Source organism: Protopterus annectens, chromosome 11.part0, assembly GCF_019279795.1.
Source record: "Protopterus annectens isolate FY-2018-M chromosome 11.part0, PAN1.0, whole genome shotgun sequence".
Lineage (NCBI taxonomy): Eukaryota > Metazoa > Chordata > Ceratodontiformes > Protopteridae > Protopterus > Protopterus annectens.
In genome coordinates, this window is record NC_056745.1 from 443,327,199 (window position 1) to 443,354,301 (window position 27,103).

General features: G+C 39.7%; 1 protein-coding gene across 4 annotated transcripts in view; it reads right to left on the minus strand.

Annotated features, from left to right (window-relative positions):
- Positions 1-27,103, minus strand: part of FRMD4A (FERM domain containing 4A) — a 1,911,200-nt gene that overhangs the window by 299,222 nt on the left and 1,584,875 nt on the right. For all 4 annotated transcript variants that reach the window (XM_044087941.1, XM_044087942.1, XM_044087944.1 and 1 more), the window contains exon 14: positions 6,969-7,110. In XM_044087941.1, coding sequence (XP_043943876.1) covers positions 6,969-7,110 — 142 coding nt within the window. The remainder of the gene's footprint in view (positions 1-6,968; positions 7,111-27,103) is intronic.

The following is a 27,103-nucleotide window of genomic DNA, read 5'->3' on the forward strand; positions in this document are numbered from 1 at the left end:
ATGGTGGACTTGCTAAACCAGTCTACCTTGCTTATAAAGGGATTGTAATGATAATCGCTATGAACAAAATGATTCTTGTGTGTTCTATCATTTGTTAATCTACTTTTCTCAGCAGAGACACGTTTTAGTTGAATTGTGCAAACACTACACTTAACTGTCGTGCAGCAGAACAACTGTCTCCTTCAAAAGTTTGTCAAATTTTCAGCAAGCTGTTTCTGGAACTAAACTGCATATAGTTTTATTAATTTTTCAGCTCTCTTCTTCATGCTTTTTCCTATTTATTTGCTTAATTAATGTTGATGACCAGGTTAGTACCAGTAGGCATATGTCTAGTATGGTTTTTACAATCTTTTACATCCACCTGAACAGTCTCTAAACTCAGGTTTAACACCTCTTTTGAAAGACAGCGCCCCTGTAGTACAGCATCCACTAATATTGCACTCTACTGTCAGTACTGGAACATGATCCAAGCAGCTGGTGTAGGGATAAAACCACAGCCTTCTAAACTTCATGGGATCAGAGATACGAATGTTCTACCATGAAAAAAATGAAAGGGAGGTGAACGCTTGCTCACGTTATTAACGTCTGTCCCTTTTCATTGACATGAACATTACTTGAGCTTTACACTCAAGCATACACAACAAGGAGTCTGTAGTCTGCCAGTTAAAATCAGGATCCAGTGCAGTGCAGCACCAACCTAGATTCCTCCTTAGGCCTGGTTGTCATGACCACGAAGACTCAAAGCAGCATAGATAGGATCTGTTTTACAACAAGAATTTCATTTTCAGTTTTTATCTAAAGCCGCGGTGGTAAAACGGTAACATTGTTGCCTCACAGCAAGTGGTTCTCCCATTAGATTCTCGGTTGGAGCGCCTTCTGTATGGAGTCTGCGTGTCCTCCCCGCAGTCGAGTGGGGTTTGAAAGACATGCGTAGAATGGGCGTGCCTTCATTGAAGGTTGGGCGTCGAGCTGGCACCTCGGCCCCTGTAAAAAATCTACTGCCAGTCAATAGCAGAACGGAGTTCCACTGTGGCGACCCCGAACTGGGAAAAGCCAAAAGAAAAACAACATCTAACAGACATACATTCTAATCACATCTTAGGTGCGTGCAGGTTCTGTTCCCAGCATTTTCTGTTTATATATATATATATATATATATATATATATATATATATATATATATATATATATACACACACACACACACACACACACACACACACACATATATATAGATATATATAGATATACACACACACACACACACACACATATATATATATATATATATATATATACACACACACACACACACACACACACATATATGGTTTCTCATAACATATGAAAATAGTTTGCATTGGTCCCACAGCAGATGTCACAAGTAACACACCAGATGAACTAAAGACATTTATTTAAACATCTAAAAATAAAGTGAAGAATAACAAGGATAACCATTTGCAAAGCTTTTGCACGTGCGTAAGCCTCTGAGAAACAATCCTTTTGTGTCTTTTTCAGCATTCTGAAAGCCATTCATAATATCAAACAGCATGCAATTTATTTTATTTCAAAATTTCCTTCTGTTTCTCATTATGTTGCCAAGCACCCACAAAGCAACAAGTGCTAATGTAAAAACAAAGTTCTGCTTAATGGGGCTCAAGATTGCTCTGAGGAAGTCCTCAATAACAAGGCCACCTCTACAGTCGAGCTGCATGGGGTCCAGGATCACAGACCCCGCAAAACATTCCTGTGGTCTCATCTCTCATTGATAGCTTGCCCTATTTCACAGACTCCATTATTGGGTTGTGGAAAACCAAAAGTAATGTAATTTGAAATCTGGCAGCCACATGAAGAAACACATTTCTGCAATACCTGGACACTATATCAGTCTGCTGTACAGCTTATCCTGGCACATCTCACATGCAAAACCAAAACATGAATTATTTACCCTTAACATTCAACTTCACTAGAGAGAGAGAGATGGAGAGGGGGAGAGAGAGCGCGCAACAGTACAAATTATATAAACGGTTTAATACAGTTTTGTGAAAACTCACCACAACAGTAGGTGTTTGAGTAGGATCACTTTTGCAGACAATGTACTACACATCGGAAAGTGGCACAGGCTCACTTCTGCACAACTAGCCCATATCCTACAGCTCTGTCTATACAAAGGCCCAGGCTGACATCCTCTCTGTACAGACTGCATACCTGTGATCTTCAGACTATGTCAGCGCATGCCATCCTCTTTTTTTTATGCCTGAAAGCACTGCAAAGGCCATGACCTCTCTACTGAAGAGCAGGGTTTGTATCATAAATAGGTCAACAGTCACTGCTATGAAGTGCTAGGCTTTACAGCAGGATACTGAGAAGGGGGTTACCCATGTGGGAAGGTGGAATGGAACTTGCACTCTCACTGGGTGACATCCAGTGCTCCCACTAGGTGTCACCTGTGTGGTGAGCCACAGCTGCATCCCTACCCCCTGGATGGGTGAACTGGCAGTGGCTATGCACTCCTATCTTTCAAGGACAGTTCCTACAGGTACCCAGGATAGTAGTAGATATGCAGCATATTCAGGGCTTTCTCCCTCTATGCAATGGACCTGGTTAAAAGAAGCATACTTGGTGCCTAACAGTGTACCTGAGACATACTACTAGTGTAGGATAACACATACTTTTGTGTGTTGTGCAAACTATTTTATCGACATGCTGCTTTATTTGTCTTTGCTTCAATATTACATGTTCTCATTCACAACAAAAAGCTGGTAATGTTAGGTGTTCCTTATCCCAAAATGCATTTCTGCGAAACAGCAATTGCAAAGTAGACCATGCTTTTTATAAGGCAATGATTAACAGTTTAACCCATGCAATAAATGCTGCTGCAAGGGATAACTGATACTCTATGCCTCTCCTAAAAGACCAGTGTGTGCATTAACAGACTAATTCCACTGGTGCCACACTGAAATCTCTGCTGACTTACATTTTAGAGGTTAAATTCTACATCTTTATAGTGTCCCACTTCAGCAAGGGAATGGATCAGGTTTTGCCTCATGCCTTCCACTCTGGTTCTGCTCCAGTTTTCACCACAAAGGTACAGTATGTAAAAAAAAAAAAAATCTATCTGACTATGCCACATACTGGCTTTGGTACTTTTTTAAAGCATTTATTTTCAAAGTATAAATGTATGCTTCTGCATAATATTGTAGTGTTGACCAAGCAGTGGCAACAAACCCTTCTAAATTTACATATACAGTTATATATAAATGTTTAAACACAGTTTAACACTATTATACGCAGTACATCATGCAGCATATATTATACCAAAGGCTGCGTGTTCTTTATCTACTACTGTATCATGCAGTGGAGGAATCAGGCTTCTCCAGACAAAAATACAATTTCTTCTCTTGAGAAAAAAAGACCAATTTAAATTGGGACAGTAGGACTCCTGGATTACTAAAAAGTCTTGTAAACCTTTCCCCATACCATGTTCACTGGTTTTACATACAGCTCAAGTATATGTGTTTATCAAATGGATTACAACAATGCCATTAATTTGAAGAACGTTTTTTTTTTGTCAAGTTTCTGAAAGTGACTGATGTACAACTCTACAAAGAATCAAAACTTAACATGCCTTTCTAGATAGGTCTGGACTAAATAAGCATGTCAAAAATCAAATGGAGTATAAAATAATAATGTGACAAATCTAAAAAAATGCAGGTTGCATCTCTCTACGCCCTTCTTTGCATCAAATAATTTAATGCCAATTTGCCTCTCTAGGAATTCTGCTGCACTGTTTATTTACTGCCCTTTTTATGCTTACCTCATCAACATTGCTTACAGAAATGTTGCTCTTAGGTTTAAAATTGTTGCTGACATACCACCTCCTCCTGTGTCTTGAAAGGAAATAATTTACGGTTGAGTGTAAGCTACGAGACAGCAGAATCTCACATATCCATAAACACTTTTCCAAGCATCCTCAGTGATGAAACATGGCCCAGACAACAACCATTTTGTTACTGGCAGAAACCTAAATGACAAGAACTTATTTCGAGACAAGCATGGTGCATACCATGATGTGTGACAGGACCAGTCACCTTTGTGTTTGCTGTTCTGATCTTAATACAATTCTCTGTGATCTCACCATAACAGCTGACTCTTGAGCAGGATCACTGCTGCAACAGAATTCCAGACATATGGGAGAGTCCGACAGCTAAATCAGAAGCAAGGAGGAGGAACACAAAGGTTGATAGGCTCAGGTACTTCATCCAGAGTCGCTCCTCCTGAACAGCTGCCCTGAATTTTGCTTTCTCTCTGGAGTGTACATCCAAATTATAATGTCTTCGAAAGTATGGATGATGAAGAGGGCTGCCTCATAAATGCTCTGGGTCAATACATGTCCAAAAGAAGAGCAGTGAAGTAGAGGCTGCCCTAGTAGTGTGTGTGTTCTAACATGTTCCTTCAGTGACTTTCCTTTGTTCTCATAGAAGACTGAAGAGTTCGCCTGCCACTAGGCAAGGATTTGATTAGATACCTGTTGTTGACTCTCCTTATCCTGTGCAGACAATAAAATAACTGGTCTGCCCAAGCAACATCTCAACTGCATGAGGACAACCAAATGACCCCTATCATCAGAGAATTAGGTTAAAAAAAACTGAAAGATGAACAGCCTCAAAGGAGATTGACAGGTAAGACAGAATGAAGGATACCTCTTCTTCTAATTGGGTCCCTTTCCTCTTTTTTCGCAAAATGCAAATCTTCTTCCATTTTACCAGATAGAACTTTCTTAAACAAGACTTTGGGGCATACCTCACAACCTCTTAGTGCAAGAAATCTGGACAAAGCCTGACAAAACAAGGGTACAAAGGCCCAAAAATAGGGACAGGTTTTAAATATTGCTCTTATAAACTTAAAGTTGCACAGGGTCTGTGTTAACATACATTTTCTGAAGGATCTAAAGTCTGAAACTCAAATGTATGTCATTTAGTGACTTCAATCCTCAGATCATCCCAGTGTTTTGTCAGAAAACCACAAATTTTATGAGTAATAGACCAAAAATATGAGGCAAAATTCTGGACAGTTGAGAGGTATTGCTTGAGGGGTAAGGAGAACTACCTCTTAAAAGAAGCGTACATTTCAGATACTCTGATTAGCATGAGTTACTCAAACAGCTTACAATCCTGAGTTACTGCTGGCAGCATCGGCTCAATGAAAGGACTACAGCTTTCTTATCAAGATGGCAGTTATGTCTGTCAGCATACAGCTGCTTGGGCAAAAGCTGACTAATGCAGAGTGAGCAGGCTAACTTCCCTGCCCTGATTGATATTTCCACTCTTCTAGCAATGTGCACTGTCCTGAGCAGATGAAGGACCAAGCAGCCTTACTTAATATAAAATACACTGTAGTATAGTATCAGGTGATTTTTAGTGACAAAGTGATGCCCTAATAAGGTTACATAAAGTAGGGTCATTATGAGGAGAATAGCAGACTGGCTAACAAAGACATTAAGATTATGTCTGCCTGGTCTCAGGTTTCAATTCAGACATGCATAATCCAGTATAAAGAAGAAAATCACAATGTCTTTGCCTCTACATTCCATGCATCCAAAGGTGAAGAAAAGGATTCTACAAGGAACTTTGACAAAGAATTATGAGCAGACTCAAGTTTTGAGGCAGTAAAACCAAAACTGTTTTCTTTAATGGAGTGGTTCTTTGTCTGATGTTTAATAATAATTCTAGAATACCTACATGCGTAGCTAACAATGGCCATGGTAACAAGAAAGGTAATATCACTGTAAGAAAAAAGGTTGGCAGCATATATTACTGCATGTCCCATCCAATAAAAACACATTTTATTTTACGATCAAAGTGGTAACCAGCATAAACTCAGTGAGGCAGGTAAAAATGAAAATTATTTACTCACCATACTGACACATCCATGTTGTCTTCTTTTCAGCTGGTTCAACCTTTGGGTTATTGGACCCAACCTCTGTATCTTTTAGAAGCTGTGGATCCAGTGCTCTGACTCCTCCCCTACCCCTAATCCTCTCTACCTCCAAAATACCTTTGATTTAGTTTCCCTACTCATCAATAAACAAATTTTCATTATTCCATAAAAGGAAATACCTAATACCTCATACCAAGATGTGACCAAGATGTGGAGCCAAAAGACGTATGGGATCTTGACTGTACACCTGGTTTGTAATGGGATATGAATATGTTTACCATGGACCAAGCTGATGCAGTACAAATTTCACTGACAGGAACTCTATGCATAAAGGCAGTAGAAGTAGCAACAGACCTTGTTGAATGATCTCTTGGTTAAAGAATGACCCAACTTGTCTTAGACAAAAGCTATATAATCTGAAAGCCACCTTGACAGTGTGATTTTAAAAACACTCTGGCCTAACCTGGCTTTAGAAAAAGCTACAAACAGCTGAACAGTTCTCTTAAAATCTTTAGTCTTGTGCAAATAAAATCTAAGTTGTCTGTGACAGCCAATAAATGCAGAGAATGTTTAATGAATTCAGAGTATACTCTCCTTTGTTATAACATTTTGGGAAGAATACAGGGTCTAAATTCCAGGAGATGCAAAATTTTGTATGGTGTCCTTAGGAGCTAGGTTACTGTTTGTGAACATGTGCAGACACCATGTGGAAAACTAGGCTAGTACATAAAAATGTCAGACTACTTCAAAAATGACAAATATGTAAAAGAAGTACTGTAAGTGATATCCAATTGTAGTGTCAACTGATGAACTGCAGAAAATTAGACATATGCTAACTTAAAAAAGTCTTCTTGGGGAAGTAAGCCTGCAAAATATGTCATAGGTATCTCACCCGAGGACAACAGGCTTTAAAATAAATGTACACATTACAGGGTTAGATTTATGTCATAGGTCTCTTACCACAGGACAACATACTTTAAAATAAATGTACACGTTACAAGGTCAGAAGTATTTCACGGGTATCTTACCTGAGGACAACAGGCTTCCACTGCTACCACTGATTATCTTGCCTTTGCTCCCCATGTTGGCCAGTTTAGAGGTTTTTAATGTTCCAGTTTCAGTCAGGTCAATGGCAATCTCACTCAGACTTCTTGCAGCATGGATTTTTGACTACAAGGACAGGAAGAAAATGTAGTGTTTAAAATATATTTGAACCATACAACTTGTGTATGGAAATCCAATCCCATACTAAAACTCAGCAGAATTAATCCAATAAGTACTGCTTTCTCTGCTTAAACAAGCAACAGTAATACATCAATAAAATAAAATATTGCATACCTTTCTGAAAATACATACAAGTAACTTACCACCAAAAAGGGTAAGAGAAGTCAGATGCCAACACTTGAGGAAGAAAATGTCCAGGCCTCACAGTTTAAATAGAGGCAGTTTACAGAACGTAAATTAAAAAAAAAATAAAATACAAAAAAAGTCAGTGCTAGACACTGGTATGCAGCAGTGATGGACTGCAGATAAATGACAGGTGAACAGGAGTGAAGTATGACATAGCAGATGGTGGACATAGAGGAATAATGCCAAGGGTCAATTTCAACTAGTACCTAAACATGTGGTAAAGTGAAAAGCATACAGCACATGGGGATGAAGACTCAAAATGCATCATTACTAAAAAAAAAAAAAAAAAAGTTATAGAGTATTTAAGGCAGTAGTCAACTTGAGAAGAAGCCTGTTCCATGGAAATACTTCAACACTTTCAATGCCATATCCAGATGAGGTTCATAGGTGGTAGCTGTGATATGCATGTTCACTTGTGTGTGCGTGTGTGTGTGCTGGGGGGAGCGGTCATACTAACTATGAAGTCCCCAAAAATTTGACAAAAAACTCAACAGTTGTACATCCAAACCATGAAATATCATACAGGCTATTCACGCCGCTCATAAATTCAGCAACGCTAGCAAAACAATTACAACACAGCTCAGAACACAAAATATTTCCATGAACCAGCTGACTATAGTCTTCAAAAAGAAGGAAATTGAGGTGTCATGATAATATAGCAAGGTAGGATTACTTACTGCACTGCCAGTGATCTGGATTTGGGTATGGACTAGGCAGTCTGTTTAAGCTGGGGTTTGGGGAGGTTAGTTTGTTGTGGCTGTCAGCCTGCATGTCAATGCAAGGGGAAGGCAGTTGAAAACTAGCCCTCCTCACGCAAATTCAGATGGTGACCAACGGCCAGAAAGGCACATGTCCAGCTGAGGAGAAAGATTAAGACATGCAGCACGAGGAGCTGCACTACAGTGCACAGACATAGTGAGGTCACTGCGCTTTCCTCTTGCCTGGCTAGGGACTTTGACAGCAGTTTCCAAATAATGGCTCCTATCTCTGCTGCTTCTCTTGGACTCCTCTGTACTCTGGTACTAAACAGTATGTAGCTACCAGTATGTCTCAGGAAGCCCATCTGATGAAGGATTATGTCCAAGATCAACGGAGTACAGTAAGTGAGGAAAGAATGGCTGGCTTAGTGGTAGCTCCATGCATCCTGATGACTCAGCAAATCAATGACAAATTTATATCAGCAGGCGAAAAAGTAAACAGGAAAAAAGAAGACAAGAAACACAAATAAGATTACACCTGGACAGCACAGTGTCTCCTTGACAGGATCTATATGTCACAGCTCCAGGGTCTGGATTTCAATCCTGACATCTGGTCACTGTCTGTTTGCAGTCTCTGTGCCCTACCCATGACTCTGTGGGTCTTTCTTTGGGTAGCATGGTTTCCTCCCACTTCTCAAAAAAAATGCTAGGTGACTGGTTATGCTAAACTGTCTATCTCTACATGTGTGTGTGTGTGTGTGTGTGTGTTTGTGTGTGTGTGTGTGTGTGTGTGTGTGTGTGTGTTTGTGTGTGTGTATGTATGTATATTTATATACACAGTAGACTCCCTCTTATCCGGTCTCACAGGGACTGGACCTTAGGCTGGATAAACAAATCTGGTTAATCAGAAAATGCATACAAAACAGCATTTCTAGGTTATAACGCAGCTAGAAAAACATAATTTGTGTTAGTATGCATTTTTCTAATGAATATGAAGTCTAAAACTCACGTCTGGCATTATTTAGCCCAGAGGAGGCGGACGTGTTCTCTGTTGTCATTTGCTAGGGCTATGGCAGAAATGTGATGGCTGGTTAAAGGCAGGCCAGTTAGAGAGAGGCCAGACAAAAGGGAGTTTGCTGTACATGTGTACGTGTGTCTATATATGGGCCCACTTTGTTTTATTAAAGTGTCAAAACTTCAAAACCCATATGGCCGAGACCATATGATCAAAGGTTTGAAACTTCGAACACTTAGAACCGAGATCGCCAAACAGCGCAGAATGGAAGATTTACCATTTTCTTCACTGTAGTGCGATCTCAGAGTTGGGATATTTAATTAGCTGGGGGTGCGGGGGGGGGGGCAGGTCAACAGCAAAAAGACTGACACAAAAAGACTGTAAAGTAATGAGTGACACTGAAAAAGACTGAAGCTACAAAATACTGACAAAACTGAACTTCTACTAGGGAAGGGTTTATATCCTTTCCACACTGCTGCACAACCTCAGAGATGGTATATATAACTAGCAGAGGGCTTGCCCCCCCCCCACAAAAAAATTAAAAATGTTGCAATGTTGTCATATTTTTCAATTGTTTTCTATGTCCTTACATTTTGTCACATTTTTCAATGTATTTGCAGGGGGGCAACACCCCTCCATCCTCCATGTGAGGGGTTGTAGATGCCAAGAGTCCTAACACCTTGAGTTTGGTGGCAGCAGAAGATGGGGGGGGGGTTCTTGTGCCAATTAGAATTTCTCTGACTATGGAAGAAATCTTTTCTGGGGCAGTTTTGCTGTTTGGTTCAGAGTGTCCAACTGGACTATGTTTTGATATGGCTAAATGACTGTGATCTCCAAGAACAGACGGAGATGGGGCAAGTATTGCCTTGCAATAAGGTGCTAATGCATAGTAGGGGCTGCCAGGAGTCAAGCATCTAGATTCAGAAAAACCCATACTCAAGTAGTACCATGTGAGCTGCAATGGGAGCCATGCATTTGGTAAACAGCTGGTGGGGGCTGTGCCAGGTCCAAAAGGCAGGGCATGAAACTGATAATTATTACTCCTACCTGGAGATGGAGGTATCTTCTCAATGACTTAGTTACTTTATATGCAGAAAGGAATCTTGAAGATCCAAAGTGCCTGAAGGCACAGCAGAATGGAGTGCATTGAGAACATCTGGAAGGAAGCCTTCTTCACTAACTGGTTCAATCGACTTAAGTCGAGAATGACTCTGAGGTCCTTTGTTACTGTTGGCAGGAACAACTGGGAGTAAACTCCGAATCCTCTCTGGTCTGATGGGACCTCCTGAAAGTACAGTTTTGTACCTACCATAAATGTAGATGTTCGAGTGTATACACTGCTGCAGTCATTACACTCGGGCTATCCTGCCATCAGGCAGTTCCCCAGTCGGCCTGAGTTCCAAAGTCTTGGTCTGGCGTCGGTTGCTGTCGCCTCCTACCGGACGTCAGTGCGACAGGGGTATACAAGATGCAGCCAACGCCATTTTCTTCAGTTTTGCTTGCCCCAGATGTCAGGTGCCTCTAAATAGGTAGGCAATTCCAATTGCTAATAAAACATACATAAGAAAAGCAAAAAACAACTTACAGCTACCAGCAAATACTCCCCATAGGTAGTAAGGGTAGAAGACATAGGTATGTACCAGCCAGTAAGAGGGGAAGGAGGGAGGGTAACCTGGACTGCAGCAGTGTATACACTCGAACATCTACATTTATGGTAGGTACAAAACTGTACTATGTTCATCGTGTTACACTTCTGCAGTCATTACACTTGGGTAGAATCCCAAAGCTGATGTAGGGTGGCTGGTTCTATAAGGCATTAGGGGTGGCTATAAGGCCCTGCAGCACTGCAGTGGTGAAGCCAGCTCTGGATTTAGAGTATAGAGGCAGATGGTAATGCTTGGTGAAGGTATGTACAGAACTCCAAGTTGCTGCTTCCAAGATATCCTTGGTAGGTACTCCCTGAGGTAGGCAGTTGAAGTGGCTGTTGCCCGGGTGAAGTGAGATCTAATGCTGCTAGGTACAGGTTTTCCATGGTATTTGTAGCAGAAACGTATACAATGTCCTATCCATTTTGAAATAGTCTGTTTTGAAATGGCTTTCCCCTGTGCTCCTGCAGCATATGCTACCAGTAATTGCTCAGATTTTCTGAAAGCTTTGGTTTTGTCCAAGTAGAAGCGTAACTGTCTGCGAATGTCCAAAGAGTGCAGTAGTCTCTCCCCTTTATTCTTTGGTTTAGGATAAAAAGTTGGCAGGTGAATAGTTTGGTTTAGAGCCACACTGGATACCACCTTTGGCATAAACGTAGGGTTAGTACTTAAAGACACCCTGTCCTGGTGGAAAATGAGGAAAGGCTCCACTGCCATTAGTGCCTGTAATTCTGAAACTCTACATGCTGATGTTATTGCCAGGAGCAGAGCAGTTTTCCAAGAGATATATTTTAATTCTGCTGTGTTAGCTGGCTCAAAAGGAGGTAAAGTTAGTTTTTCCAAAACAAAGTTGAGGTCCCAAGTTGGAGTAGGTGCTCTACGGGGCGGTCTTATGTTTTTAGACCCTCTGAGGTACTGTTTTAACAGAGGATTAGAGAAAATTGGTGGATCCGTGTTGTAATGAGCAGAGATGGCAGAGGCGTGGATCTTGATGGATGAAAAGGAGAGACCTTTGTCCGGCATCTCAGTTAAGTATTGTAGTATCTGAGGAATGTTTGGGACAAGAGGGTCAAGGCTGTGAGCTTGGTTCCAGGCACAGAATTCTCTTCCATTTATCCGAATAGGCTTTCCTGGTACTAGGCCTTCTAGTCTCCAGAATGACATCCATAACAGCTTTGGAGAGAGGCATTGCTTGCTTGACTAAGGAATCTTCCATGCAGCTAAGTTTAAGGTCTTTAGCTGGCTGTGTAGTATTTGATTGTTGTGCTGAGTCAGCAGATGTGGGATTTGAGGCAAAATCCAGGGTGGTTCTTGTGCTAAGCTCCTTAAGATTGGGTACCAGTGCTGGCGTGGCCAGTCTGGTGCAATCAGGATCATCTTTGGCTCTTCTTGCCTGGCTTTTATGAGTACCTTTGGCAGGAGAGGTAGTGGTGGGAAAGCGTATACTTGCAGGTTCTCCCAGCTGAATGAGAGGGCATCCACTTTCCATGCTTGTGGATGGTAACTCCTTGTGCAGAATTATTGTAGCTGGCAGTTTATTGGGGATGCAAACAGATCTATGTCCGGGCTCCACCATTTCTGTGTTATCATTCTGAATGTTTGTGGATTCAATTCCCATTCGTGGGGATCCATGATGTTTCTGCTTAAGTCGCCTGCCAGTGTGTTTTTCTCTCCTGGCAGGAATTGTTCTTGCAGATGTACTTGAAGGTTTATAGCTGTGTTCCACAAGGTCATGGCTTGTCTGCATAGAGGGTAGGAGTGAGTGCCCCCTTGCTTGTTTATGTACCACATAACTGTGGTGTCTGTCTTTAGCAGTAGTTGTCCTGGATGCAGCAGGTCCTTGAAAGCTATTTTGTACAGCTAGCATCTCTTTTTGATTGATGTGAAGATGTCTTTGTTCTGCGGGCCACGTGCCCTGAATACATTTTCCTGCCATGTGTGCTCCCCCCAGGCGTAATCCGATGCATCTGTTTGTCAGTGTTTGCCTGGCTGTGGGTTGTGTAAAAGGCTGTCCCTTGTTGAGGTGACAAGCTTGAGCCCACCATTGAAACTCCTGTTGAAGGCAAGGGATTAGTGGTATAACTGTTTCCAAACTTTGACAGTGTTGAGACCATACATTCTTTAGATACCATTGCAGTTTCCTCATATGCAGTCTGGCATATGGAATTAGTAGTATGCAGGACGCCATGTAACCCAAGGCCTGCAGAATTTTTCTTGCAGGGAGTTGGGTCTTTGCTGCCATCAATTGAAAGTATTGAGTCAGTTGTCCTTGCTTGTCTGGCATGAGATAAGCCATCTGGGCCGTTGTGTTCAAGCTGGCACCCAGGAATATAATCTCTTGTGAGGGCACTAGTTTTGATTTTTTTTCATTTACTGTGTACCCCAGGCAACTTAACTTTTTTACAAACGCCAGATGCTTTAGAAAAATGTCCTTGCTCTCTGCTTGAATCAGGCAGTCGTCCAGGTACGGGTAAATCTGAATTCCTTTCTGTCTGCAAAATGCAATTACTGGTGCCAGGCACTTTGTGAAGACCCTGGGCGCAGTAGACAAGCAAAAGGGCAGTGCAGAGAATTGGTAGTGCATTGAACCAGCTATGAATCTAAGGTATCTTCTGCAGTTTTGTCTGATAGGGACATGCAGGTATGCCTCCTTGAGGTCCAAAGTCACAAGCCAAGCTTTCTTGCCCAGCATGGGAAGAAGCTGCTGTAGTGTCAACATTTTGAATTTCGGAACATCCAGGTAAGTGTTTAGAGATGAAAGATCCAGAATGGGCCTCCAGGCTTTGTCCTTTCTGGGTACCAGAAAGAGTCTTGAGTAAAATCCTTGTCCTTGCTCCTGTGATGGTACCTTTTGAATAGCTCTCATATCCATGAGTGCTGTAATTTGTTTTTGAGCCTCTGCCCATTGATTTGGTGGCAGATTTGGCATTTCTTTTAACCATGGTAGTGTGTGAAAGTGGAACCTGTAACATTGAAATACAATGTTGAGAACCCATTTGTCTTTGGTGATCATTTGCCAATTGGGGTAGAAGAGTGCCAGTTTTCCTCCCAAGGGGGCTGCTAAGAAGGATTTGTTTGGCAGCTGTAGTGGGATGTCATTGCAGCTGCTTTTTATATGGTTGGGGCCTGTCTTCCCCTTCTTTCTGGCCTGATGCAACCCATTGTCGAGGCCTGTAAGGACCTTGTGTTTGTCCTCTACCTCTTGGACGTCAGTATCTTCCCCTTTGAGGTCTGTCTGTAATTGGAAAGGACCAATTCTTAGTTGGCCAGTTTCTGCTAAATCTAGGAGGCTGAACCTGTACGAAATCCTTCACCGTTTGCATAGATTTTGCCTTATCCCCCATTTTCTTTAATATCTCTTCTGCCTTAACTGCAAATAACACATCCTGCTGCAAAGGTGCATCCAATAATTTTGCTTTAACATGATCTGGTAACGTATGTTCTTTTAACCAAGTATGTCTTCTAATGACAGAGCCTGTAATTGCTGCTCTGCAGGAGGCCTCTAGAGAATCAAAACCACATTGCAAAGTATGCTTTCCCACTTGTTCAGCTGCATGCAATAAATCCTGCATTTCTTTAAAATTATGAGGATCTGATTCTGGAAGCATTTTTTGTTTTAACTGAGACAGCAAAAATTGCTGATATTTTAGCATGTGAAACTGGCAATTTAAGGCTCTCATTGCTAAAGTTGCAGACGTATATACTTTCTTTCCCCATCTGTCTAATGCTCTGGAATCTCTGTCAGAGGGAACTGGATTCTTGGCTGAAGAGGCCTTAACTCCTTTGGGTCCCTGAGAAATAGTTTCAGGGTCAGCTACAGGGCTTTTATACAGAAATTTATGTGAGTCAGGGACTCTGTAGTATCTGTCAGGTTTAACCAGGGCAGGAGGTAAGGAATCAGGATTTAAGCTGGATTCAGTATACACAATATCTAACACTGGCGGAATAGCAAGAGGTCTGTGTTGAGGTAATAAAAGGAAGTCTCTGAGCCTTTTCTTGGATTCTGAGTAATCCTGGCCTTCCCAGTGGAAATGCTCCCTCATGGTATGTAGGGTTTCCCCAAAGGAGTAGTGCTCAGGCGGTGAGGCTGATGGAATTGATTCCTCAGCATCGGAATTCTCATAAGGGGGTAGTGAGTATCCTAGGTCTGAGGATGAATCAGAAGAGATGGACACCTGGTTGGATGAGTCATAGTCTGCATCCTGTCTAGGCCTTTTATCAGGAGGGGGTTGGGACCCCTGATCAGAGTGATTAGGTCTTCGGCCATTTTGAGCATTTGTTTCTTAGGCATGGAGGCCTGTCCTGGAGAATGCTGTATTTGTTTCTTTGATTTTAAAGGAGGCTTAGACTTAGCTGAGGGTTTAATGCTTAACTGAGTAGGTCTGAAGACACCCTCTGAAGCTGTGGGTTGCTCAGCTACTCAGGATCCCTCTGAAAGGTTAGTCTTGGTAGGCTGAATAACTTGAGCGTCTGAAGGCCCGGCCATCCCCACGTGGGAGTCAGAGGCGGCCTGTGGTTCTACAGAAGCGGTCGTCAGGGGCTGCGAAGGCGCCTCACTGAAAACCAGAGAACCGGCGACTGGCCTAGAAGAGGCTTCGTCGTCAGTTTTGGGCCTCTGATGCCTATCCTTGTCTTTGCGCTTTTTGTGTATTCCAGTCGTCAGAAGTTCCGACGGCATGGTATAATTGAATTTTCTACCAAAATAATGTCGGGCAAAATCAAACCGACGTTTAATAGTGTGCTTGTTAAACCTAGCACAAAACCAACAACCAGTGACATCGTGGTCTGGGCCTAGGCATGGGATACAATAGGAATGGAAATCCTTATGTGGTATTTGCTTCCCACAAGAAATACAATTATTAACTTTTACTGACATCGGTCTGAGGCAAGAAAAAGTTTCCCCAACGGGGTACTTAGCTTTGTAGAAGACTTTGGTTCTGGATTAGACGGCCAACCGGCACTTGCAAACTGCTTTTGCTTCGGGCACCACGCGGCAAGAAAGACTGAAGAAAATGGCATCGGCTGCATCTTATATACCCCTGTCGCACTGACGTCAGAGAGGAGGCGACAACAACCGACGCCGGACCAAGACTTTGGAACTCAGGCCGACTGGGGAACCGCCTGATGGCAGGATAACCCAAGTGTAATGACTGCAGCAGTGTAACATGATGAACATCTGCTTTTTTGGGGAGAAGGCTCTTGACCTTCTTCACGTCTGCTTTCGTTTGGCTGAGCAGAACAGTCAGAGGGTGGGCTAGTAGGTCTCTGGGCACTTCCAAAAAGGGAATAAAATAGCCTCCAGACATAATTTCCCTTATTCACTTGTAAATGAGATGTTCTGTAGGGAGGTCCACAAGTGTTTCTACACATTTATCAGTGAAAATGAATAACTCAAACAAGTAAATAAAATTATAGAATTGAAGCTTACTGAACCTAAAAGGAATCATTTAAATTCAGAAGGAACTGCAAGAAAAAAGATACAAGTAGATCTTTCAGGCTGTAAACCATAGGAATAGTTTTTTTGGGTAGTTAGAACAAATGTGACTTGCACCAGAAAATGGGGGAATTTTTGAAAATACCCCAAGCGGATACTTCCTGCACTCCAAATCAAAATACTCCACTATATGTATAAAAATTCCAGTGTTAATTTTATCAGCATGGTCATACATAAAGAGCACTGACACTAACAGTTCTTTTACGTTCAGCACATTAGTCAATGTATTAAGTTTCAAATCTGTTTTAAGAACATTACTTTCAATAGCACAGAAGGAATCCATTTTAGTTGAAGTTGTTGTGACACATAGTCCATAAATTAAATTATTGCAGAGAAAGTTACATAGGATGGATTACTGTCAGATGATCAAGAAGAGATTGCTAGTAACACTGTTGCACATCTGCTGCAGTTCACTCCCTAGAGGAGCTATTTCTTATTGCTCAAAGTTTACAGTGTTTCAATAGTTTCTGTTGGCTTGCAGCCTCATGAAAAAACAACAAAACATTTTTTTTACTATATTGATCACTCTACTCAGAGGTGCTATGATGTTAGACTGAGATTACAGGAAACCAGCTAGCTGGGTTACTTGGCTAGGGTTGGTATAATGGTTAAGGTGCTTAGCTCACAGAGCCAAGGTCCAGGGTTCAATTCTCATCTTTATAAATAAAACTGGCTAGACTTCAAATGATCCACAAGGGCAGCCAGCCTAGTAATCACTATGACCTATGAGCAAATGATGTTTGCCATTTGCTGACAGGAGCTGCCTACTATTGCCTTATCTGTTAAAAGTACTGAGAAGCTTTAATTTATTTCTTTGTGGAAACTGACTACAGACACATTTTTACTTAAAGCCTAAACAGCTGGATATAATGGAAATCACCACACTGCCATGACTGCCCATTTCTTACTCTACTGGATTTAGTTTTGTCTAGCTGGGTTACCTGGGTAGCTCCAGTTCAAAAACTGAATGTTATGAACAATGGCATTCCTTATGAAATGCTTTTCTTGTTGCTCTGTGTGAGAGGCAAAAAGGAACTATTTTACATTGTTGGTGCTGACTACTCTACTGATTCTGTCCTAAGTCCTGAGTGCAACATCTGGCCATCCAGCCAGCTAATAAGCTGTCTCCAATGGGTTGAGAAGAGCCTGTTTTCAGTGGAAGCCCAGGAGAAAAGCTCCAAACAAACATAATACAGACATACATGATGTAGTATAAGCAGGGATACAGCATGATTAGCATGATTCATACAGATTTGATACATATATACATAGTACATATAGACTTGATACATATATACACAATACATATAGACAAAGAACATTGTAAATTAAGCATACCAGTACAAACAGCAGTAGAATATTCAACAGCAAGAGTAAAATATTCAGTAGTAAGAGTAAAATAGAGATATGAGAATATTTTAACTTTTTTTTAAATTAGTTTCATATTATTGACTAGGTCTTCCGAGGTGCATTAGGAGAATTGTCCATATTTACAAATACTTAAAAATGTACAAATATACAGCTATACAATTCTGTTTACACATATTGATAATTTTCTTTAGTGTCATACTAATTATTCTTTCCTATTGGATCACCACGCTTTTCCATAACCACCATCTCATCGTACTTAATATTGTTGCTAAAATCCATTTACCATTAAATATAATTTCATTTAGTCTTTCATCACATATAACCAGGTAACTTTTTAACACATTTTTGCTAATATTCTTATAATATACATATTTAATCATATCCATGTTTACTCTAGACAGTTCTTTTATAGCTGCAAAACATCTTTACATGGTTCCCTATGTGATGCCCATGCACTGGCCCAGCAATCAAGGAGCCTCAATCCTCACCACTAACACCAATGAGGGGCATCCATATAGGGAAAGGATAATAAATATACACACAGTAAAGTACATCCTTCCCTTTAGAGCACATATAACAAGGTCACAATCTGGTAGTCCCCTGCCATAAACAAACTGTACAACAGAAGGAAGAAACTGTTGTAAAAGAGAGTACACACCCATGAGTGGAGGAGCTCCCTGGTCAGCCTCAGTAAGAAGCCGAGATCACTTATAAGATCCTCCAAAGCTAGCTACGAAAACAAAATTGCCACTAATTCTAAGGACAACCACAAAGCATTCTATAGCTATGTCAAGAATCTCAATGGCAACACCCAGATCTGCTCTGAGTTGCAGCACAATGGCACGAAAATTACAGAACCAACTGATCTTGCCAACATCCTGGCAGATAGGTTCAGTGCTAACTTTACTCCCTCCCCCACCCCCTAAAGAGCCCATATCTATACAGGAAGAATGCAAAGTTCCTGTAATCACAACTACGCATGTAAAAGCTGCACTCTCTAAAGCCAAAAACACAGCATCCATGGGAATGGACAACATCCCCAGGCTGCGTTTTACATGAACTGGCTCACCACTTAAGCACCATGTTCAATAATAGCCTCACATCAGGCTTTGTGCCCACTGAATTGTGCAGAGCAACAATTATCCCACTCGATAAAGGGGGAGCCACCACTGACCCCGGGAACTATCGACCTATTAGCCTGACAAGCCTGGTCTGCAAGGCCATGGAACGTATCATCATGGAACTCATTAACAAAGACATTGGTAACCTCCAAACTCTGGATCCCATCCAGTTCGGGTTTGTGAAAGGCAGATCATGCCTCTTGAACCTGATCGACTTCTTTGAGGCAGTCACCAAAGCAGTAGATGAGGGTAAGGTGGTTCACACAGCCTATATTTGCCAAGGCTTTCGACACCATCCCCCATTCTGGAATTATAGTTAAAACTCACTAAACTATGTATAAATCCCTATGTCACAAGATGGGTTGCCAACTGGCTCACTGACAGAACCCACACTGTAAAAGTTGCAGACTCCAAATCTGACCTCAAAGCAGTAACAAGTGGAGTACCACAGGGTTCCGTCCTGGGACCTCTCCTGTTTGGTATCTACTTCTCTGAAGTACAGGCTAACATGGAAGGCCTCTGGCTAATGAACTTCGCAGATGACTGCAAACTAGGAGCCATAGTCAAGTCCCCAAATGATGTGGACATCCTACAGAAGGGCTTCGCTGAGACAGATGCCTGGTGTCAGAGCCATGGCCTCACGCTCAATGCCAAAAAGTGTAGTGTCATTTCCTTTGGTAAAAACTCTGTACCCATGAACTACCACATAGGCAGCAATCTACTTAACACTGAATGTGTGATGAGACCTTGGGACCCAGGTGGACAGTAGTCTCTCCTTTGATAGTCAGATCGCCACAGTAGTCAGGAAGTCCTTCTACGTGGCACACCTCATCATAAAAGGGTTCTCTCATCCAGGAAAAAGAGGTCATTGTTCCTCTCTACTCGACACTCATTAGACCCATTATAGAGTACAATGCCCCTTTTGGAATGTTCCTCACAAGACATCTGCAGCAGCTGGAAAGGCCACAGAAGTACCTCACAAAGAGGATTACTGGCCTCAAACAAATGCCCTACACTGACTGCTCAAAAAACTCCAGCTTTACTCCGTAGCATATCGCCTACTCCGAGGTGATCTTTGCCTAACATATAAAGCTATGTCAAACCCAGAGCTGTTGGACATGCTACACCTAAAGAAATCTCAATCCCTCCGAGCTACACACTCTAGGGACCTAAACCTTGTCAGCACAATAAACAGGACATGCTGGAGGGAGAGATTCCTGTCCCAGAGACTTCCCATAGTCTGGAACAGGCTACCCATCTATGTCAAACAAGGTTCTTCATTAGCACTCGTCAAGAAAAATCTTGATGAGTGGATGGGAAACAGGAAGTACACCCCGGGGATCACTTCTGTGTCTCTGCTCGACAGTGGCACAGGAAAATAACTTTCTTGGGTGGTGTAAGCCAGGGATCCTTGTTGGCTAGGCTTACGTAGGCCCTTGGGCCGATAGCCTAGTACCTACCTATGAACTCAGAGATCACAGTCAGTCTGGGGATGGTTGCTCCCTTTCTCTCAAGCTCCCCAATCAGACTCCCCACTGGCACAGCTATAGGGTCCCAATCTCAGCCTAGTAGGCAAGCTAAAACCTCCAGCACCCTCTCCGTCCAACCAGTGCTTAGTGTCCCTGCCCAAGTAACTGACACACACACACTTTGAGATAAGTGTTTACACAACCACACAGACATTCCTGGGGAAGGCTGGCACAGGTTCTCCAGCTGTGTCCCTTTTCTGCCCAGTCTAAAAGGTAGTACCAGCTGCCACCACCCACTAATATTGATCAGCTACTCAAAGGCCCTTAAAAGGGTGTCCAATTATTACTGTGCAATATTATTATCCAAATGGTAAGTGTGACCTAACAGTCAACACTTATTTGGAGTGACTTGGTACAGCATCACTATATACATGCAATGTACTCTTAGAGCTTAAATTAACTCTACATAAAACAGCCACAATTGAAAGGTTTAAAAATATTTAATAATAAAAACACAAGACAATACTTCTTACTACACAGTGCTAGTCAATAGTTCAGAGATCACAGAGAAATACTTAAAATAACACCGTAGAAAAGTTCTGACATCACAGAAAAGCACTTAGTCTAATCTTCCTAATTCCTAGCGATTTCTAAGAGAGAAAACAGTTCTAAATGACTTGCATATAGACAAAGCTGTCCTGGTGATGTTGGGGATACTCTCAAGACAAAATGCTCTGAGCTCTCTGATTCTCTCTCTTTAAATTGATAACACAGAGCTGCTTCACATGACATCATTCTTCACACTTCTCTGGTGTTCCCAGGCTAACAGAAACTACATTTACATTCTTTACATCTGGTCAGAAACCAGAGCAATAAAGGACATTTACACATGCAAATTCTAGCCATTAACTCTGGTCTTAAAACAATAGGAAGAATGCCTCCCCCTCTAGACATATCAGCTCCAAATGTTGACATCAAAGAGAGTCATAAAATGCTTGACTTAAGCTTTCTTACAGCAGAGTGGACTGTTGTTACATTTTTGCAGTTCAATATCCAATGCAGTCTTTTCACTTTTAAGAGAACAAGCCTGTGGCTTACATTAATATTTACAAATGACAGAATTATCTACAAAATTCTATCTGGCTAGGCTGGCAACCTTCACCTATCTTCACACCCTGTAACTCTATTACATTTCAAAAACATATGTTCTGTAGTTGTTTCATCTTGACAATGTAAACATATTCTATCACTTTTCAGCATATTTCCTTTTGCTGGTAATTTATCTATTACCAGTCTCCACAAAAAAAAATCTTGACATTCAACTTTCTGATTACGCCATTTGCTTCTTATTTTCATAGCTTTAAGTTTTTTCATATGTTAGATTTTCCACGGTTTTACATAGTAATGTTTTATCATTACTTTTTATACTATACTTTTCTATCTTTTTCTAGATCATCAATTTTTATTTTCCAGAAAAATATTTTTCTTGGTAAGAGTTTACTTCATTTATACACTCTTTTACCATATACCAAAATTTATCATACTTATTTATACAGTTTTACTACTAATCTCTCATCTTTTTTCATTTATCCACTTTAATGCTTTGTAAAAATTTAATGAAGCAGCATATACCACTGGGTGAATTAATCCTAAACCTCATTCTTCTGTTTTACACCACTTTTCATATGCACCTCTTCGATTAACCAAGCATTTGCAAGTATTTTTACTTTATTACTATACAGTGACATACATCATTTTTTAACTTTCTCATTTGTATTCTTTTATTACCACCCAGAAGATTTCATGTCCAATTGTGTCAAATGCCTTAAAGTCTCCTGTCATGATTTTTGCATCTTTTCTATTGATATCATCCACAATTGCTCTATCATTAACAATTCTTGACAACCTCCATATTATTTTCCATTTTACTTTCAAATCTCTTCTGTATTATTTTCATAAAGATCTTATAATCATTATTATTCAATAGGGTCTCTCGTTAATTGTTTTCTATCTTCCTTCTTCCATATGAACTTAAGTATTCCACTACATAATTCTTTACACATACAACCTTCATTTAAACATTCATTCAAAATCTTTAAAAATATTAAGTCTTAAACATTTCATATGCTATTCCATCTGGTCCTACAGCCAGTTCTATATTTACATGTCCTAATACTTTATCTAGCTCATTTAAAGAATCTCCTTTTTCAACTCTTTGTTTTCACTTTTTCTGTTAACTGCTTTACTTTCCATTTTTTATTCACTACCTTTTTTCTATAAACATTTATTGTACATACTGTACTACACTATTCTTAATACTTTGAGTTCTTTCTTTTTCTCCTTTTATATATTTTTCTTATCACACTACCATCTTCCTTTCCTAAGCTGCTTAAATAACTTGATACTTTTTCCTTGTAAAAATATATATTTGCTTATATATCAATTCTTGTATTTTTTCTTGATTTCTTTCTTATAATTTCTTTCATATAATTCTTTTTCTTTGTCAAAGTACTTTCTATCGTGTTCTAAATCTTCCAATGCATTGTTGTATGTTCTTTTTTATATTTTTTTCTCTACTTCTCTCACACCGTACTGCCACTTTAAAAAGCATTTTTGTATTTTTCCTTAAACATTATCCACCATTCAGACCATTTCAATTTTTGATAAAATATTCTCAAAGTAGTATCATCTTTTCATAACTGTATTACTAATCTCTCTCCTCCTTGAGTTCATGACTTCTCATTTAACCTTTTTATTCCGTTGTCTTTTTATATATTCCTTGTTTTCCTTTATCTCTAGCCATATTGCAAGATGATCAGAAAATCCTGTTTCAACTACCTCCCCTTCCGATATAAATAAACCTTCTGATACTATCAAATAATCTATTTCAGTTTGACACATTCCTTTTGCAAGTCCATGAATTTTTCTCCTAATTAAGTTGCCACATATTATAACTTCTAACATTTCCTTTCTTTTTACGCTTGCCTCTTAAATCACAATTAAATTCTCCTATTATAATATTCAAATCTATCACTATATAGTCTGAAATTTAATTAAATAAGCTTTCCCTTTATTTACAATTAATTTAAGCATATAATGTTATAATTCTTTATACTTGTTCTTTCCATTTTAAATCTACAATGGTTGAGCTTCCCATTTTGCTAGTTACATTTAACATCTTTACTGTAATTCTACAAGATACGTCTACTTCAGAACATCTCTTATTTCCCAAATTCCAGATTACCTTTCCTCTGCATAGTATCTCTGTAATCTTTCTTTATTTTCTAAAAATCTTCTCTCTTCTAATATAATTACATCTACATCACACCACTCCAAAATCCCTATTCTTCTCACTATATTCTTAGTGCTACTCACATTTACAGAAAGCACTGTAAAATTTTCATTTTCCCTTTTCCTTAGATTCATGGTTTCATAAGTTCATAGCTAATTATTGGGCTAGCTTTCTTAATAGGCCATTCTAGGCCAAGCCAATTTCCGTCTCAAAGGTGAGAATCAAATGTACCTTGTGTCAGTGAGTAAAACACCTTAACCATTACATCAACCTCCAATCATTACCAGCATATATTCTTTTTCAACCATTTCCTTTCATTTTTCTTTTGTACGTATCCCTTTAAATTGTCTTTTTCTTTGTTTTACCATTTTACCAACATAATTCTTTTTTTCCCTTTTACTACCTCCCAGTTTATGTTTTCATCACTTTTAGAACCTTCTTTGTCCTCTATTTTTTTCGTCATATAATTTGTCTTCTATTTCTAATTTTCTTCACTCTTTTCATTTTTGTAATTCATCCATACATGTCCAATTTTGTTACATTTATAACATTTCATTTAACTTTTTGTGTCATGTCCCAGTTTGTCACAAATACAGCATTTTCTTTTGTCACAGTTATTTAGCAAATGTCTTTCTTTTACACAAAAAAAAACATGTTTTGAGTTGTCGCCAGTATTTCATGACAGTCCTATTTCCTTCCACATTTATCATGCTTGGTATATGTATATTTTTTCTACTACAATCCCATGGCAGTCCATAAACCCCTTTTGTCATAAACTTTTGAAATGTCCAGTACTTCTTTACATAACGTTTTCAAATGTCTTTACAAAGTCTCTCTTTCTACCTCTGTTTGAAATTGCACATGAATCTTCTTTTTTGTTTCCCTGTTAAATGTTTTTATCATACAAAGATTCCATCGATTAAAATTTCTCTCTTTTCATACTGTCCACAAAAACAAACAAGTTCACAAAATGTCTCTCTGTTAAGAAGAATAAATGCTCTTACCTCATGTGCTTTTACGCACAAAGGAGCTATTAAATTGTCCCATACTTCATACCTGTCAATTTCTTTGTCTTCTTTACTTTTAATCATTTCCACATACTTCCATTTTTCATTTTCTTCTGCCTTTTTTCTGCTACTCCCCCTTTGCCTTTTTTACTTTCTCTGCATATATTTTCTTTTCCATTTCACCACTATTCGTCAGGATTGCCTCTGCATCCTTCTTTTGTATTTTCTCCATAACATCCCTCCAGGAAACATCTCCTTCATTTTCTGGCTCACTATGCACCACCATTTCTTTAAGTAAACCATCCCAACCCTCTCGACTGGAGGGTTGTAATTACACATCCACCATTTGGCTACTCATCTCCATCAGATTTCTCTGAAACATTTCCTCAGAATTCTGCACACATTCTCCTGTCTCAATATTTGTTTTTTCCTCAACTTCTTTCACTACATCATCTCCTTCTCTTTCCATCTGCGCCCCTGTTTCTCTGGGCCACCTCTGCACCTGGAACAGAAACAGAAGTGCTCCTCCAAAATGGTTCCCACTCATAACAATGATAAGCAGGGAAGTTCTCCAGGGCTCTGGTCAAATTTCCCCTAGTCAATATGAATACCACCTCAGGCCCTCTTGAAAAAAAGACCATTAGCCTAGTGGGATTTACTCTTTCAGCAAAATGTAAATAAATAAAAAATAAATAAATAAATCCACTATTAATTATGTACTATTACATGCATAGTACCACAAGTAGAACACAGCCTTGGTGCCATGCTATACACTAACATTACTTATCATCATAGCAACTGAGACATTAACGAGACTGTTGCCATAGAATGCAACTGATCTTTAAACATAGCAGTTTTATAAATGGTAGATTTATGAGTGTATGCCTCTATTCCCCTAGCAGATTTAAGATGCAATACATCCATGCTTATTTTATTTTATAATAAATTAATCATACATACAAGCTGCTAGACAGCATCTTAAATGTCAGAGTGTTGCAACACTGAAAAAAACAGCTTAGGAATCTGACAAATACAGAAATTGCTACTGTTTAATCTGTATTTTTACCTGAGAAAGTTGCTAATCTCCTTGCTAAATGCTCTAAACGCTTTATAATTTCTTTGTGTGCGAAGACAATACAAATTTACTTGCTCCAAACATGAAGTAAACATTTAGACTCCTCCAAGTGGACTATTTTACATACAGTGCCTGCCTCTGGCCTTTTGGATTGTTTGACTGTATTTGATTCTTACAGTTTCACATCCAAAAAAATAACAAGCTCTCTGGAAAGATCAGATCTTTAGAGCTCTCTGTCTTCTGATCCTTCATATTCACACAAAAGTAAATGACATATACAAGGTGAAAGGAGCATTCTCCATTTTGGGCACCCTTTACTTTTGTATTTTCCTACTCCCTTTTACTTTCTATAAAATAGCTAAGAATTTACCAAAGCAAATCTTAAACTGATTTGACCTATATTTGGAAAGAAAAGGTTACACCTTAATCTGTATTACGTTTATGACTATCACACAAACACTAATTTAGTCTCTTCACATATAATTAGGCAGTTATTCCATATGAGTTAATGAATAGATTTCTTGGGATGCCACATTTGAACTCCTAGATGTCCAAAACACAACAAACAAGTATACCACTTTGTATCTAGTTATAGAACATCCTCTATCCCCCCTTCTGAGCATGACAGCTATCTTAACATATTAGATGAAATCCCCATTAAACCTAACAATGTTCTGCATGGGGATGTCACCTACACTGCCAATGATAGTCATGTCCAGTGCTTTTTGGACATTATAAATGCTAACTCTTTTACAAAACAGGTAGACATCCTACTAGGGGCCCCAATATCCTTAATCTAATCCTCAGAAACTTGCACATCTCCATGTTTATCATCCTGCCTGGTTAAATCAGATCATAAATGAGTGTCTTTCTCCTTTAAAACTAGTGGTGGTTTCTCTGTAAATTCCTCTGTGCTTAGGGATTTCTCAAAAGTAAACCTTCTTCAGGTTACTTCATGACCGAAATAAATTCCTCTGTAATCCTCCTCTGATGAATCCTATTGCTAAAACTTGTGCCCTTCAACTTCTACTGCTACTTAAATACCTGTATTGATGAGGCAGTCCCCATCTGCACCAAATAAAATGAGAAATTAAAAAAAAACTCCCTATGGTGCAATACCTATAAAAAAAATAAATTGTGGTGTAATACCTATAAACATAAATTATATCACAAGCAAAAGAAATTGCTTAATTTTTACACAAGGTCTCATTCTACCCATCTTAAGAGCACACTTAAGCAAATTAGTAAAAAGCTTACGGTAAGCATTAGGAAGTTCAAAGCTAAGTATGACTTAAAACAGCCACTAATACCAAAAATAACTACAAATCTTTACCTATGTCTGGAAATTAAGAATACCCAACAATTTTCAGAGCTAGTCCCCAATAATACTGCACAGTCTGACCCAAAGGAAATAACCAATATCCCAGCGGAAAATGTAGTGCAGATTTTACTCCACCCATAGTTACAGCTATTCTACAGATTCCATATTCCTAGCAACCCCCTTTAATTATTTCTCCTAGCTCTCTCTGCAGCTAACAACATCTCATCCATAGGCCCTTTTAATA